Source organism: Mauremys reevesii, linkage group 4, assembly GCF_016161935.1.
Source record: "Mauremys reevesii isolate NIE-2019 linkage group 4, ASM1616193v1, whole genome shotgun sequence".
Classification (NCBI taxonomy): Eukaryota; Metazoa; Chordata; order Testudines; family Geoemydidae; genus Mauremys; species Mauremys reevesii.
The window spans coordinates 100,226,689-100,243,064 of record NC_052626.1 but is presented as its reverse complement, the minus strand read 5'-3'; the positions used below and the strand labels follow the sequence as shown (position 1 = coordinate 100,243,064).

Sequence of the window (16,376 nt, the reverse complement as noted above, 5' to 3'; positions counted from 1 at the left end):
GTGATGACTAACACACCATCAAAAGAATTTCATGTTCTGTTCATCAGAGAGTGTCCGTGATTATTCAGCAGCAGATCTGTGCTTCAGCACTTGTTTCTATTAAGCAAATTTGCAGTGTTCAGACAAAAATTCATGATTGCATTTTCCTTCTGGGATTTTTTTTAAGAAATCACATTCTATTCCATCATAAGAATGTGGGTCACGGCGGGTGGGCCTTATCCAATACATATATATGAAAGTGGTTATACAGGCACTGAGCAATTTCTCTCCTGTATTTTATATGAAACTGCTGGACATTTGCTGCACTGTATTCAAAAGGAGAAACCACAATGCATGCAGTGCTTCTCTCTCTCATTTGCCCAGCAACTCACAGGCCGAATTTCTGCATGCAATACACAAATCTGGGCAATACAGGAAAAAAAATAGAAATCATTCAGTCCAGGAAGCGTCTTATTAGGCATCTGGAATCAAATTTACAGTCAGTCACTTTGCAGGGGCACAATAATAATCCTGACTATCAAGCATTATATCAACTATTCCTACATTTACTGGAGTGGTTAACCACAATTTTTAATGCAACTGACACCCGATAACGTATATGATGTTATGCCCATGGTAGGGAATGGTAAGTCATTGGAAACCTTGATGTTCAGAAATGTATTAACCTACAACAGCATTCCTGCAGCCCCATTGTCTCTCTTCTAAATGCAAGTGCATCCAGCCTTCTAATAATGACATTAAAGCCAGTTTGCAAACTATGACGGCTTCCATCCAAGGACCTCAAAGTGCCTCACTAGCATTGTTGCATTAATCCACATTGCACCTTAATGACGTAGCCATTATCTGTGTTTTAAAATGGGCCTAAGGAAAGTGAGGCACAGGGGACTTGCCCAAGTTCTTAAAGGAAGTCAGTGGCAGCACTGGGAATAGGACCCAGCTTTCATGAATCACAGTCCTGGCTTTCACCACAAGAACATCTTTCCTTCACTAGCTGATAGGATTTCAGAATCTGGCATGCACACATGAATGTATTTTGCCTCATCACTAATGTTGAAGTTTAGGACCTATCACAGCCAAGGATTTGTGAAAAAATTAGAAGATGTAAGACCCCCCCATGGAGGAAAAGCAATCAAGAGTGTAACAGAGCAGAGTTCAGCCCTGTTTTTTTGGTGTATATGATACCTGCAAAAATACCCCGGTGAGATGTGAAGCTTGGCTGAAGACAACATTCCAAAACTGAACTGACATACTTCTACCAGGAGCTGGCTTGATGAGGCCACAAGCATTTTCCCCTTTTCCACCAATTGAACACTAACTACTTGGGGATTTTTTGGCAGGCATCTATCTGCAATGATGCCTACAAAAATCCTGACAATGGTTCAGCGGCTGGTAGGCTGTGACTCTGTTTAGCAGACTAACCGGTACTGTCTGACTGTTTCCTTGTGCTCCTCCCAGGTGTTTTTTCCACCTGTTGTCTCGTCTTAGACTTTGATCATAAACACCTCTGTGCAGGGACTGTCCTGTGTTTGTATAGTGCTTACAATGGGTCTCCAAAGGAACCCTAGGTGCTACCATTGCACAAGTAAATAAAATAATGTAAGCTATGCAGAAAGCAAGCCACCAGAAGTTAGATGTTTTGCCATTTCCACGCTGGGTGGAAGTTGTCTAATGTTTGCAGAAGTTTTTGCAACAGCAAAAAACAGTTCATGTAATTGGAGATGATCCTTTCTACTGAGGGGTCCTCTCTCCAACAGTCCGAAAAAGAGGCAGGCTGAAAAGGAGCGCTTGAAACTTCTTGCTCCCTAAGCCTACTTCACTCTTTTGGAGGGTTGTTGGTACCAGGACATCATGGAACATGCTATTCAAGACTGCCAGAAATGGTTTTCTCTGTTCCCATAGTTATTTTCCTCCCCCATTGGAGAGGATAGAGCCAAGGAGACTAGAACTAGGGAAGGGAACGGAAAAGGAGGCCAAAAGAAACAGAGAAGGGTGCTATGGATGCATGATGACAATCGTTTTCTTTCATTAACCTTGAGTGATTTCTGGTTAATGCACAAAAAAAAAAGTCATTAAGCTGTGTTAGCAAGTAGAGCTGGTTTCAGACAGCCCAGTCATGTCCACATTAAAGAGTGCCTCATTAGGAAAGCTACACAGTTATCCTCAATCAAGCCTTCCAAACCCCTTTATTTACTATTTTTTCATAATAGGATACTCGGAATTCTGAATGCTGCTCCAGCTGAATTTGCACTCACCTTTTGTACAGCACCAAATCGTCTAGACTCAAGAAATCTCCTTCAGAACAACTAAGGTCAGAGCCACTAAGGTCTACTGCTATGTATTGTCTTTGGTTCTTGCTTTTGGCCAGCCTAGAAAGCTTACAGGAACAGGGCAGGATGAGAAACTGCTAATACATTTTTACCCATTCGGTGTATTTTTTGTGCCCTAACAAGGCAGAGAAACAATATCATTTCGGCACTTCCCCTTAAACCAGGGAGCAAAGAGGTACTCAAAAAAAAAAAAAGTTAGCATGCTTAGCTTCAAAGCTTCAAGAAAACTCAATTATTTTATTAGAACTTGTTGACAAGTCCCCAAGTACAGATGGTCTAATCTTTTCTTTCTAGTCCTACATATCCTACTTATACCTATTAGCTTTTTAACCTACCATTGTGGCAAATGCTTTTATGTTTCTGTCCACTTTACTTGTATCACAGATCACTCTCCTGGCCAACATCTTGCAATTTATAACCATTTAGGCCAGTCCGTATTGCAGTTCAAGTTTCTCATTGTGTTTTTTTGGTTTACAATCTACAGCAACCCTAAACCATTCATCCGTTTGTGGCCTATTTTTTCCAGGTTCTTTTGGATTTCATTTTTATCTGACATTAACCTGTCTGCCATTCTCATGATTCCTGATGATTTCCATTGGTTGTGCCCCGCACTGTGTCACTGAACAAGATTATGCAAAAAATCCATCAGAGATATTACATATGCCAACTTCTCTCTTTCTCCATCTCCTGCTGCCCTCTGACATCTCTTACTAAGTCATTTTTAAAAAAAGTGAACCCCCACTTTTTCTTTACATTAAGGAAAGAACTTCAGGAAAATTTAATCTGTGCCTAGACAGTGTTTAATAGTAGCAACGGCAAATTGTAATGTTCCTTCTATATCTTAAGGCTGCGTGAGCACTGTCAGAACACGTGATTCAGTAGAAAAATGTTCTCATGTGTCCAGAGAGACCTTTCTTTCTGTTTGTGTCCCTGTTGTTGAGGCTACATGAAACAAGAGCCATCCCAGATGCGCCTCAACAGAAAAGAACTCAGATTTTCTCAGCCTAAGGAAGCAGACAGGTGGTTCAATCACACAAAAGAAACCTGCCTATACAGACCACACAGCCATTTTATAAATCCAAGGTTCTTAAGAGCCACTTCTCTACAAGCTACTGGATAGATTTCTCCCTTCTATACTTTGCCCGAATACTTCAACTTCATTGTCAGTACGGCATACGACTGGGTAATAATAGAATTGATTGGTGGCCAATGTGTCCAGGCAAATCTTTTAAAGAGAATTTCTTCCAGTGAAAAGAAGGATAAAAATGAAGTTATATAACCTTGAAAGAGCATTTCTTAGACATCAAAAAGTAAGTATCAGTTCTCTAAAGAGATTCTTTAACTGGCACCAAAACACTTCTTTCAAACTTTAAATAAGCCTGATAGGAAACCAGCTTTGTCAGCTCCCCTAGCATCACTATGGGATGACACCCCTACCATCACAAATGTCATCATTTTAAACTATGGAAGGAAATCATGGATATGCAGATGCCAATTTTTTCCTTGAATTTAGAGCACATGAAAGGTGGTAAAACGACAGTACTGGATATGGTAACCGATTTAAATCAAGAGAACAAATACAGTTTGGATAGTGAAAAATGAAGACTCTCCTATACTGTCACAAGCAGTCTGAACCATGAGTTTGATAGCCTCTAGTGCTAGAAAGGCTATTTAATCCATGCTCCCTCCCCCTGCCCCCGATGAAATTGCTAAAAGGAACCAATTGGTATTAACTGGAGGAGTGACCTATTGAAAAGACTCCTGACAACCAGAAACAGAATGGATACCAAACAACTCATTTCACATGGCCATCCTGATCCTGAAATATCGACCTCTGTGTTCAAGAGAAGGAATGCTCAAGATAAACTATGAGGTATGTTAGCTTATTAGTGATATCTCAGTGCTTCTCTTACATCTTTGGTGTTCTGCTGTTATTTTTTAGTTTGCTCAGCTTGAGTTCTGGATGTACTGTGAAACACAGTTAAAGAAAATAGATATGAGAGGCCAAGATAAAACTGTATATAGTATTTGTAATGCAGAGGAAACAAGCAATACGAGATTCAAGATCAGTAGCCGGCTATTAATTCATGCTGGGAAAAAACTGAAACAAACGAAGAAAAGAAAAGCAGGGAGATATAGTGTGTAGAATTGAAGTAATTGTTTACCAGTGCTGGCTGCAATGTATAAAAATGATGTTGGTTGTAAGTAAAATTGTTTGGTGTGGTCCCATACCTTGCACGTGAATTGTGTAACACTGACACTTGCCAGAAAAAGTAGCCTGAATATAATTTGGAGCTTTTTTATCGGAGTCTTTTTAAATGACCTAGATTAACTGGAATCTGACAGCTTGTTGTGTGGGAGGTCACAACAACTGGCAAATGACAAGCAAAAAGATCTGTAAAACAGGTGATGCGGGTTCAATACCAGGCTTCGTTTGAAGTCTCTGGCATCAGCTGTTTTGGTGCCTGACACTTGGAAAACTGATGCCCTGTATAAGAGAATTAAGCCATGCCAAAGCCCTGAAATGAATATTCTGATCAGTAACTGGCCACCTGTTGACAAGGCTAGATAGATTCTATTCATTAGGGTTCATACTGAAGAGATACTGTATTATCTGGTCAATAAGGTTCTTGGTCATAACATTGCTCTGTCTGAATTGATGTGCTTTCATTTAAAGGGGGTCTGTGTCCACAGATACCATTCATGGTGAACAATTAAAGAAGTTGTTTACCACAGTCCTCATGGGGATTGACTAGTGATGCAGTGAAGATTCCCCAGCTATCACCCCCACAGAGCTCATTTACGCCTTTTCTACACGACAGCAATTGTGGAGACCAAATGTCATGTGGTTCAAGCAGAGGTTGAATTTCAGAGCAGCACTTTCTTCCCCAACTTTTGTCTGTTTTTGTGGTAGTTTAAACTCTTGCCCGTTATTTTATTTCATGAGTGTTCCAGGGATCTGTGTAATTTTTTTTTAAAAAAAAAATCTGGTCAGCATCAAATGCAGGAAACACAAGCCCCAACTGTATTACAAACAAACCACAACTTAAAATGACCAGGAAACATTCATAATTTTTAATTCACACCAGTAATAAAATTGCATTACATTTTTCATAAAATAAATGTTCCAGTTTATATACAGAAATCAGACTGTACAGAGCCCTCCCCCAGACCCCAAAAAACTCACAAACATACAGGCAATGCAGTGCTCAGCTAAGCAGGCACAACTGTACATCTAAATTTGTAACTGCTTTGTGTTGGGGCAGGAAAAAAGTACTACAATGTATATAGTCCTTTCTGGACCAAGAATTAAAAAAATATTGCAGGCAAGCTGACAGACGCCCCTCACTGCTTGTGTGGCTGAACGTCCATCCCACAGTGCTTCAGCAAAGCAGGGATCGTTATTGAACTTGGGACTCAAAACTTCCATTCAGCTGCCCTTCCTCATAGTCCATCTGACATAAGATCATGTTGTTCTTCAGGAAAAATTTGTCTCCCACACAAAATCTGAAACGTAAAAAAAAAAAAAATTACGCATGTCTAAATGTTAATTGGCATTAACCAGGTGGCAGTACACCAAGGAAAAGATGACAGAGGATTAAAGTCTAGAGGTAGCAGGTGCCCAGATGGAAAGGAAAAGTTATCTTCATTATGAACTATACTTATCGGATTGGAATTTAGGGAGGCAGGATACAGTGGAGAGGGCACTTGACTAGGAACCAGGCGGCCAGAGTTCTATTTCTGGCCCTGCCACTGATCTCTAAGAGACTCAAGTCACTTTACCACCTTGTTTCCCTCTCCTACCTTTTGTTTGTGTTGTCTAGTTAGACTGTAAGCTCTTTGGCGCAGAGGCCCTCTCATACTATAAATTTGAACAGTGCCTAGCACAAGGGGCCCTGATCTCTGTTGAAGCCTATAGATCAGGGGTCGGCAACCTTTCAGAAGTGGTGTGCCGAGTCTTCCTTTATTCACTCTAATTTAAGGTTTCGCGTGCTGGTAATACATTTTAACGTTTTCAGAAGGTCTCTTTCTATAAGTCTATAATATATAACTAAACTATTGTTGTATTCAAAGTAAATAAGGTTTCTAAAATGTTTAAGAAGATTCATTTAAAAATTAAATTAAAATACAGAGCCCCCCCCCCCGGACCGATGGCAAGGACCCGGGCAGTGAGAGTGCCACTCAAAATCAGCTCGTGTGCCGCCTTTGGCATGTGTGCCATAGGTTGCCTACTCTGCTATAGATACTACCGTAATAATCAACATGAAAAGTGATGGAATAGATCCCCAAATAGACATGAGCTTTCAGACTTCACTGAAACCAGGAAGCAAACTGGTTATGTTACACAAAATGTTTTAAATGTTCTATGGTATTCAAATTTCCAGGTGAGGCAGTGTTTACACTAATTTACAGGCACTAAATGGCTATTAAGTCCTTCTTCACCCCCTTATGTACAGTGCTGAACAATAAATAGAAGTTTTTTGATGGATGGCTAGACTCGGTTAACCTTTATCTTCATGGAATGGAGCATGAAGTTCTCTGTCTGCCATGTAAATTGTTCTGTTTGTATTAAAGTTGACAGAGAGACTTGTGATATTTAACAATTTTATTTGATCATTAAGGTCAAAGAAGTTGCACACAATATCTGCAAGGTGCAGTTTGACAGCCACTAGGCTCCTCACACCTCCTGTTTGCTATAGATGTAAAAGTTAATCTAGAATTTTAGGATAATACACATGGTGCTCTTCATTGATCTCCCACTCAAGGGCAGAGTCTGACTTAGCACATGCTAAGTGCATGACAACAAAGCAGGACATAGGCGAGACAGCCTCAGTGTCCTAAGACAATCCTGCTACTTCAGGGCAGGTACAGGCAAAGCTGGTAGTGATGCAGACGGCCAGTTCTGAAAGACAGATATATATGGGTCACACATGTCCATCCATCCAGCCAGGAACTGGCAGATATGAACTTTAAAGAGGCAAAAACATTAGCTAGGAGTTCGGGGGAGAAATATAGGCCCTACACAACATGAAGCCCACAGCTTTTTCCTCAGCAGAGTCATGAAGCCTTGAAAATGTGCCCCTATTATGTAGGGTGACCAGATGTCCCGATTTTATAGGGACAGTCACGATTTTTGGGTCTTTTTCTTATATAGGCTCCTGTTACCCCCCCACCCCCGTCCCAATTTTTCACATTTGCTGTCTGGTCACCCTCTAGTCCTGGTCTGGAATATGTTCTAGGCCTGATGGTCTCTAGTTACCCACAGACTGACAGCCTGCTATCAGACTGGACAGTCTGAATTATAAGAGAAGTGTTCATCTGTATGAGATCTACCAGATCCAAGCCTCTCCAGCACCTCATACAAGTTTTCCCTTAATGGATGCCTACAAGTCAGCTGATGCTTTGCTTAATTTGGCAAGTCGGTATGGCGAAAACCTGTGGCTTCCACAGTGTGCTTAATTAGTATGGTTCATTGTGTGATTTCTCTCAGCACCCAGAGTCTCCTCTCCTAGCCTGCACCTGAAGCCCTCTTTATAATAGTCTGAAATTCAGCTAGCTAACTTTTAGCTTTGTATTCCAGATAAGAAACAAAAAGCTGCTTCTTTAAGAGGAGACTCCAGTTAAAGCAGCATTGCACATATTCTCCTGAAAGTCACGGCCTCACCAATGGATTTGCTGAATATACAAAGTCTATTAGCCAACATTTTCCAGACTGTAACTTAAGACACAGCTGCTGACTTTCTGCTACTTAATGTTACTTAAACTGTGACCATAAAACCCAAGGAGCAGGAGTACAAAACAATGTCATGCCACCAGCACAACTGCAGCACAGTCAACAGCCGCCTCTTGCCAAATCTAGCAGGGGTCTAGAGCACCTGTGGGAGAGCTGAAAAGATATTCGTAGGGTGTGGTTGAGTGTGGTTCTTTGAAAATCAGGTGAAAACCAGGCATCATGGGGTCCCATGTTTGTCTCTCACAATGTGCTTAATTTACAAGACAAAGATGTTTTTCTCCAACTGCCAGCGCTGAAAATTCAGCATGGACCCAGCAGGAAGTGGAGTTCTTTCCTTCTCATGCACAACTACCAATCAAGATTTAGCAGGCCCGTGTCACACCCATAGAGTTTTATGCCTGTGCAAACCCAGCAGTTTTCTGGAGGTTGATGTGCGAGGAAAAGGGAACCCAGCCTTCACACCGTGAGTGCCGAACTGTTAGAAAAACCTATCTTACTGAGCGAGTTTCATCAGGAATCAGTGAGACACGAACACTGAACCCAGGATGCCATTTTTATAAAGTGACTTTCAGAATAGAACTCACCACGAGAAAAAGGCAGGTGAACTGCCTGAAACATCTTAGGATACTGATGTATTAGCAGAGTACAGTGATAAAAAGAAGATTTAGTAGTTAGACAACAGTTACCTTCCCTTAAAAAAAGCAACATGAGTTAGGCCCAAGACACATTTTAGAAATCAGTGTTTTTGACGTGTGTTGGAGCCGACAGCTGATGGAAATATTTCGTACTCAACACTATTAAATAAAGTATCATTTTGCCTTAAAAAAAACAACAATAAAAAAAACCACCACCAACCTCCCCACTATGCTAAGAATGGAGCCTGAGACTCTGAAAAAGAATAGGGTAATACCAATGGATCCCAAAAAACCTAACTGAGGACTTTGCCTGTGAAAGGCTGCTCATTATGAGTTTCGTCTCTGGGGAGGGAGGTGCTGAATCCCTGCCAGTGCAGTCACAAAATGGATAGGTCTGCCAATGCTTTCTGGATAGCAATAAGGTATATCAGAAACATATTAAAAGACAGAATTAGAAATAGGACTATGCACCAAAACACTGGGAAATACAGTTTGTCTGCAAGAAAGTACGCTCCCTGTCCAACACACCAACCACTAGATGTCACTATAACCTCAGTGGAATAACCCTATTAAACGGGACAGCTTGATTTATTGCAGCTGTCAGTATTAATAGGAAGGCATTCTACCCCCAAACAAATACTACCAGCTTTGTGTTTGATACAGTGCCTTCAATTAAAGCCACTCAAACTACATACCATGTGTCTGATTCTCCTCAGACATGCACTGCTGGGAGTCGGGTGTAACTCCACAGACTTCAACCAAGTTATACTGATATAAAACAAGTGTGAGAGGAAAGTCCTGTATTTTGATAGGTTCTCACAAATCTAACATAAAAGCTAGAAAGGAGGCGTGAGCATGTGTGTGTGTAAATATCACACACATACAACCCCATATTGACTGAAATTCCAGAGTAACTGAAAGTGATGTATCTTATTTTTAAGTGAAATATCAGGTATGTTAACTTGGCTTTGAAGTAACATGCTTTTCTCCCATTGAGCTTACTCTCTCTTCTTTTCCTCCTCTTTTACCACGTCCCTTCACAAGTAATAATTTGTGGTTCAACGGGCAGCTTAAGCAAGGAGGGGCAGTTTTAAGAATGAACACATGCTTCAAAAAGGGAGACTATGTTGCATTTAATGCACTCAGCTTCCAAGAGAACTCAACCTTCCGACAAGTGCACCAAAATCAAGAGAAAAGCATACCCTAAAGTATTTGCACACACACCCCCACATACCCCCATTCAGTCTTTTATAGATACCAATGAGTCAGGCTAAACCCATGTCCTTTCACTGTACACTTTGATATGTATTTCTCTTTGCATCTTCCAGTCAGGTGTGGTACGGCCCCATTTAAAACTACCCCACAAGCAGGCCCTATTGCTTATGCAGTAAACTGAAGAGAGCACTTCATAGTCTCCAAAAGGGTTTAACCTAGAATAGATTTCTCCTTTGTACCCTCCTCACTTCCGAGCCTGTCAGAAGTCTGATTTAAGTAACTCTGAGTAACTTGTGCAAGAGAGGGTCCTATTTCCGTCTATGGGTGTTCAGCAAACAGGCTAGATGCTGAAAAACCTCAGAAGCTGTTCATTCAGCTACATTACAACTATTTCAGAACAGCTGTCTGGTGCTTACTGTGCCTGGATCTGCAGTCCTTGCGCGCGCGCACACACACCCACCCACCCCTCCTTTGGCTCCACCAGGCCCACATCCTCGAAAAGATTGCAGGACAGACCCAGTCTATGTAGGCAACTACAAATAAGACAACCCAGCCAGTGCTAGCAGCTTCTCGGCCTCAGAGAGGTGGCAAAGATCAAGCGGATTTCCTTGATCTGTTGGCAAAAATTAAAAAAAAAAAAGTTTGTGGGTTTTTTAATTTCTGTAATAACTGTGTCCTCACCTCTGGTTGCAGAGTTGGCAGGCAAAGCAGTCCAAATGGTAAACATTATCTCTGGCCCTCATCACCATCTCAAAGGCAGGGATCAGTTTACTGCAGGCAGCGCAATTCCCGGTGGTACCAAAGAGCCTGCCAAAGAAGCACAATCATTAGAAGCCATTTTAATTAAATGGTGGAAGCACTAATTAAGTGTAATTAGCAGTATCAAATACTGTATTGCACCAATAAATAGGAGTTGCAGTATCCATTTCGCTGACCAACCAGTGTGCAGGAACTTGGGATACAATTGCCTGGTGAGCAAATGCCGATTGTCGAGATGAAACTTCACTTGGCTTGTGAGCCTTGGGCTAATTTACTATCTAACGGAGAAAAGCGTTAAAGATACTTTCAGTCCTATTTTGCGGCTCACACGATTTCAGCCAAAACAAGACTATTTGCAAGGTTTTATCTCTGAACATTTTGCTTCCTTCCCCACCCCACTCAGCACCCATTTGCTCTTCATAGTTACCTAATGGAGGAATCCAGGCTGATGACAATGAGCCAGTTATAAAGACTCAGAAGACTCACTAACTTTGCCAATGGAGAAAAGTCCAACTTACCTCCTGTTTTAAAGGAACACACACTTATCTAAAGACAATTGGCATAATGTTTTACAAAGCCACTTTTTAAATTTTGCTAAGACCTCCACCCTCCTCAACCTTCCTGGGAACCAACTAAGCGTCTTACACCAAGGCACAAATAGTACATTCAACAGTTCACTTCAGCTCCAGTCCTTGAGGACAGCCCTTCTGCACCAGAAGCTTTGCCACTTGTGTCATGGCTTTTGCTATCTCCCTTCCTAGATGTCTCCTGCTCTTACAGCTCCCACAGGGAGACTAACCAAGAGCTACCGCATCATCCTCCCAGTCCTTGGACAAGACCCTGAAGACCCATGACTCAGTGCCACTCCCTGGTGACAGGCATGACAGCACTTCTAAATTAGAGCTATAGGAACCAGTTGGGGATGCATGCAACGAATCAAAGATTTCAATCTTAAACTGCAAATAGTCAATATACACTTGTTACTTTCTGTTTAAGAGAAAGCATGTGATTTAATTGTTCTCAGAGCTATGTGGAAGGCACCTTCTTTCTGCTGATTGTTAGTTTGGCGTGCATGTAAACATGCACACGTGTGTACATCCTCCTAAACATATATTGGGCCTAAGGTCTGTTTCAATTCTTTGGAGTTGGATCTTGCTAATGCCAGTATTTACTGGTTCTACCAGTACAAAAAGGCAAAAAAGCATAGAGAGAACTGCTTGTAGCCTGGTACAGGAACACCTACGTCTGATTTCTCAGCCTACAATTTGCTGAACCAATCAATGCTACTGATCACTGGACAGTAATCACTGAAGTGTGATAAGATCCTCAAGATAACCCTTCCACTCTCAGGCTCCTGAGCTATCATGTTAGCTTGTTTTTAGCATATAAAAAGTCTTACTTCTTGTGTCAGATGTTAAAAGAGACACCCATTACTTTTCTGTTATTCTTGGCTTGAAGGCCACTGGACTGTTTTCAGTGGGAGGAGACTAGACATTTGTGTCTGACACTTTACAAAAAAAGTCTATGGTACAGTGGGCCAGATAAAAATAGCACCAGACACACAGCGATGTAAGATCTAAATACTCTTGCCCTCAGACTTCACCACATTAGGGCTGGAAAGCCTGTACCGCAATAGACCAAGCAAAATGGCAAAGAGTTTAAATAAGTCTTACAAACAAACAAAGAAAATGGGAACATATTCAGCAAGGGCAGGATGGTGGCCTGCTCTTATGATAGCAGGCGAGCCAGCCCTTCACTTTCCTGCCTGGGCTCCCTGCATCATGGATTAGTGCAGGACAGAGAGAGAGTAGCCTTCAGAGGGCTGCTGCGCCCAGTCCTACTCAGGTGGTCAGGGACACTGCAAGAAAGGGCGTGTCTTATTATGGACCAGTAGCAGACTGGAGCCAAGGGTGGTGGTGGTGCCAGCAGTGGCGGCAGAAGCTCACAGTTCCCTCCCTGGAATGCTCCTGGGCCAGCATAGCTACAATGTCCCTCATTCTGGATGGGGTGCCAATTTATAATTTAGCCCCAAATTTGTATTTTCTGATTCACAGTCATTTTACTTGGCAAAACAGAAATGTCTCTATCACTCCTGGGTGTGACCGTCTTCCATTGTATAACTAGAACACCCTTAGTACAGTAGCAGCAGTCAGTTTCAATTTCTCTATTTGATAGAGAACTAGCAGGTTAGGAGAACAATGACGTCTGCATTTTTAAAATATCCAAATCACAGCAAACGTTAAAAAAAATCACTTAAAAATAAAAATCAAACCCAAGCAAAGCAGCCCAATACATTAGTGGAAGTTAATCCTCAATTTGTTCTGTGCATGATGCCGCTATTCTTGTGAGCGTAAAATATCCATTATTCATTAGCATCACAGTTGTGTGGAGCTCAATCTAGATTAAATAAAATAAAGGGGCCCCAGACAGAGTTATTTGCATTGTTAAACAGGCAGTTTTCTTCACCCTTCAAATAGGATACTTCTCTACATGGAAATGATGGGGAAGTTTGGACAGATGTTCACTTAACGATTTAAACAGTTAGTTTAAGAAACATGAAGATTGTATTTGGCACTGGATTCACTTGTCTCTTTTCAGGGGTTGGGGGGTAAACCAAGTGTTAAACAGCTTTGAATGTTTGCATAAGAGCTACAGTTTATGTTTTGTCCAGCTGAAATTATGTCGCCTTTTAATGTCTACATAAAGGTATCTCCCAGTTTTTCAGTGCGCTAATCTTGTTCTCTTCCATTAAGTTTCAGACAGCCCTCACCTCCCTTCCCTAACATATGAACATTTCACACACATTCTAGCACTTTCTAATTTTAATCACTTCTCAGGGAACGAAGTAAAGCTCTATATAGTCACTAAAATTCTCAAGTATGCCTGACTTGTAGCTCAAAGATCACAAGCTTGGAGGAAGTGCAGATTGAGGCAAAGAAGAGACGCATTCTTCAACTAAGAATTTGGTCTTTGTTTTTTGGCACGTCCAGCTGTCATGCTCCATACCTCCTCTCTTGGAGATCACACGAGGAGCAGTTTGGATTTTTGTTTTTTTAATTTTGGGGGAGAACTCCCTTTCACCATCAATACATCCCATTGTTTAGTTTAAAAAGAAGCCACAAAAAAGGAAACACATATCCATCCTCTGGATGCATTCTCCATAGCAAATCCAATCTTCTCTCTCACTCACTCTCACACACACTCACTCACTGGCATGACACCAGTGGGGGGAAAAAAGTCACAGACAAGGTTTTTTTTAAACCTTTTAAAAACTCTCTTAAAAGTTAGAAAACAGCAATTTTTAAGTACAGATTTATTATCTCTTACGTAACAGAAGGACCTCACCAGCTTGTAAATAAGCTTAGACTATGCAGATTTAAAATTTAACACAATTAAACTTTTACCCTGTGGTAGTAATTATGCTTAATGGCTCTTACTCTGAACTTAACCATGTCTATTGTCGTCAGCCAATCTGAAAGCAGGAGTTTAGCCAAGGACAATTTTCTGTAGTTTATAGGCACACTAAAATCCAGCTATTCTATATTCCGATTAGCTGTTGATGTCATTGTGTATAGTAAAAATTAAAAGCTAATTGGCACACAGGAGCAGCAGTGAATAGGAATGAATTGAGGGGCAAGCGGGTAGCATTCTGTGGAAGTGCTATGTAACTGTTGGGAGGCTTCTTTTTATTTAAAGATTTAGCTGCTTGTAACAATCTTCTGTACAACATTTTGGAATTCAGCAGCTCTGTGGAGGTACCTTAAACTGACTAAATGTATGGTAGGGGCATAATTACCCAGAGTTCACCTTTTCTTTAGGGTATGAGTGAGGGGCTTATACTGGTGAGTATGTGAAAGGGAGGGACTTGTCTAAAAGCGACCATCTCCCCCATCATTTTAAACACATTCTATATTTCCAACTTTCATTCATCCCTCATGAATGAACATTAGATTTGTACCCCTTCCATGAATCTTCCTTCTCGCCCCACTCACATTCATTTATGGTCTAAGCTATAGGATAATCTGCACCTCTGTTTCATTACCTCTAAACCTACAAATAGTATCTACAAATGGATTTCTAAATACCTAGCAATACCGAGATTGCCCTCCATCCTGATATTTGCAAATCAGCAGCAAGTCAGGGGCCAGAAAACTCTCCTTTGAAAAGGGATTGAAAAGATTGGGGGCAGCTCACTTTAGAAAAGAGATGGTTAAGAGGGGATAAGTGTATATAAAACACAGAATGGGACAGAGAAGGTACACTGGGAGCTTCCCTTTTCCCTGCTGTATAATATGAGAAACAAGGAGGACATTCAGTAAAGTTAAAGAGGCGGCAAATTCAAAACAGAAGGGACTGGGCATGTATATGGATACAAAGAATATCCAGAGTTATACTAGTTAACAGAAGCAGATTTTAGAAGAGAGAGTGAACCTCACGCTTAAACCAATCCCTAATAACTAGGGATTAAGTGGTTTCAGTATGAGGAGACCATTGCTTACCATGCTAACCAATATGGTCTCATTTTTAACTTGTACTCTTCTAGCTGCTCTGTAACCATCTGCTATTATGTTATATTTAGATTGTCATCTCTTTGGGGGCAGAGACCATCTTTGTTTTTGCTTGTACTGCACCTAGCACAACAGGGTCTATGATTAGGGCGCCTTGGCGCTTCTACAATACAAGTGGTGATAATCGTTATAATAAAATTCTTGCACCTTCCTCCGAAGTATCTCATGCTGCTGCTGTCTGAGACTGGATACTGGTTTAGATGCACCCTAGGTCTGATCCAGTGTGGCAGTTCCTATGTCCATTTCTCATACCTTGAATTCATAGTCATGAGAAAGAGCCCTGTTCCTACCAGTTCAAAACCTTCCAGCAAGTTGGACTTGAACAACTTACATCAGTGTCTGTCAACTGCATGTGGCTGACACAGATTGAACAACATATGTTTATTGTGAGCTGACAAAATACTGAGTATGCAAATAGCTGTAGAAAAAGCTTAACAGCCACTTAATATGATAAAAATGTAAAACCAGTTCTAAAATGCAGAGTCAAGGCTGAAGGATGTCTCTAATCTGTCTTTGTGTGGGATACGGACGTAACCTGCTCCCACAAAAACTGCATATGGCAAAAACCAGATAGATATTCCCTCTCCCATAATCACCGCTTGGCATGTGGTAAATACCTGTTGATGAGTGCACACTTCTGAATACAACAGAGTCAATGCTACAGTGGAAAGTTGTCAACTGAAGGAAAAGAGACATATTTTGACATTAATGAAGTCGGTCAAGTTGTTCTTTCATGATGGTTTCTAGTTCAGTTCCAGAGAATGTACATTTTATGCCAGAGGGTTTATTACTAATGGATAGCTAAACTGAAGGAGCTGAACCAGCGTAGTATAAAAAGCCCTCCACTTGGGTGGCCAACTGGCATGGAGACCACGGGGCATAAATTTCAGGATTCCTCAAGGGCACACATCTTCAGTTGAACAATCCATATGAAAGGTATTTATTTTGGGTCTTTTGGTCCCTCCCTCCACATTTTAGAGAGCAAGAGATTTACACATGGTATGAAGCTGTCCCACCTGGTGTCAGAATATAGGCATCATCACCTTCAAAAGCTCTAATCTTCCTACAGTATAATTGCTCCAATTGACATTAAAAACAATCTTGGCTTTCACAGATGCTGTGTAAATACACATATGGA

The 16,376-nt window shown here is 41.2% G+C and overlaps 1 protein-coding gene across 4 annotated transcripts in view; it reads right to left on the bottom strand.

The window, feature by feature from the left end:
• Positions 1-5,379: 5,379 nt before the first annotated feature.
• The window catches only part of LMO1 (LIM domain only 1), an 81,656-nt gene continuing 70,659 nt past the window's right edge, over positions 5,380-16,376 (bottom strand). For all 4 annotated transcript variants that reach the window (XM_039533312.1, XM_039533311.1, XM_039533313.1 and 1 more), the window contains 2 exons: positions 10,593-10,718; positions 5,380-5,834 (listed from right to left, as the gene is read on the bottom strand). In XM_039533312.1, coding sequence (XP_039389246.1) covers positions 5,729-5,834; positions 10,593-10,718 — 232 coding nt within the window. In that variant the 3' untranslated portion in view covers positions 5,380-5,728. The remainder of the gene's footprint in view (positions 5,835-10,592; positions 10,719-16,376) is intronic.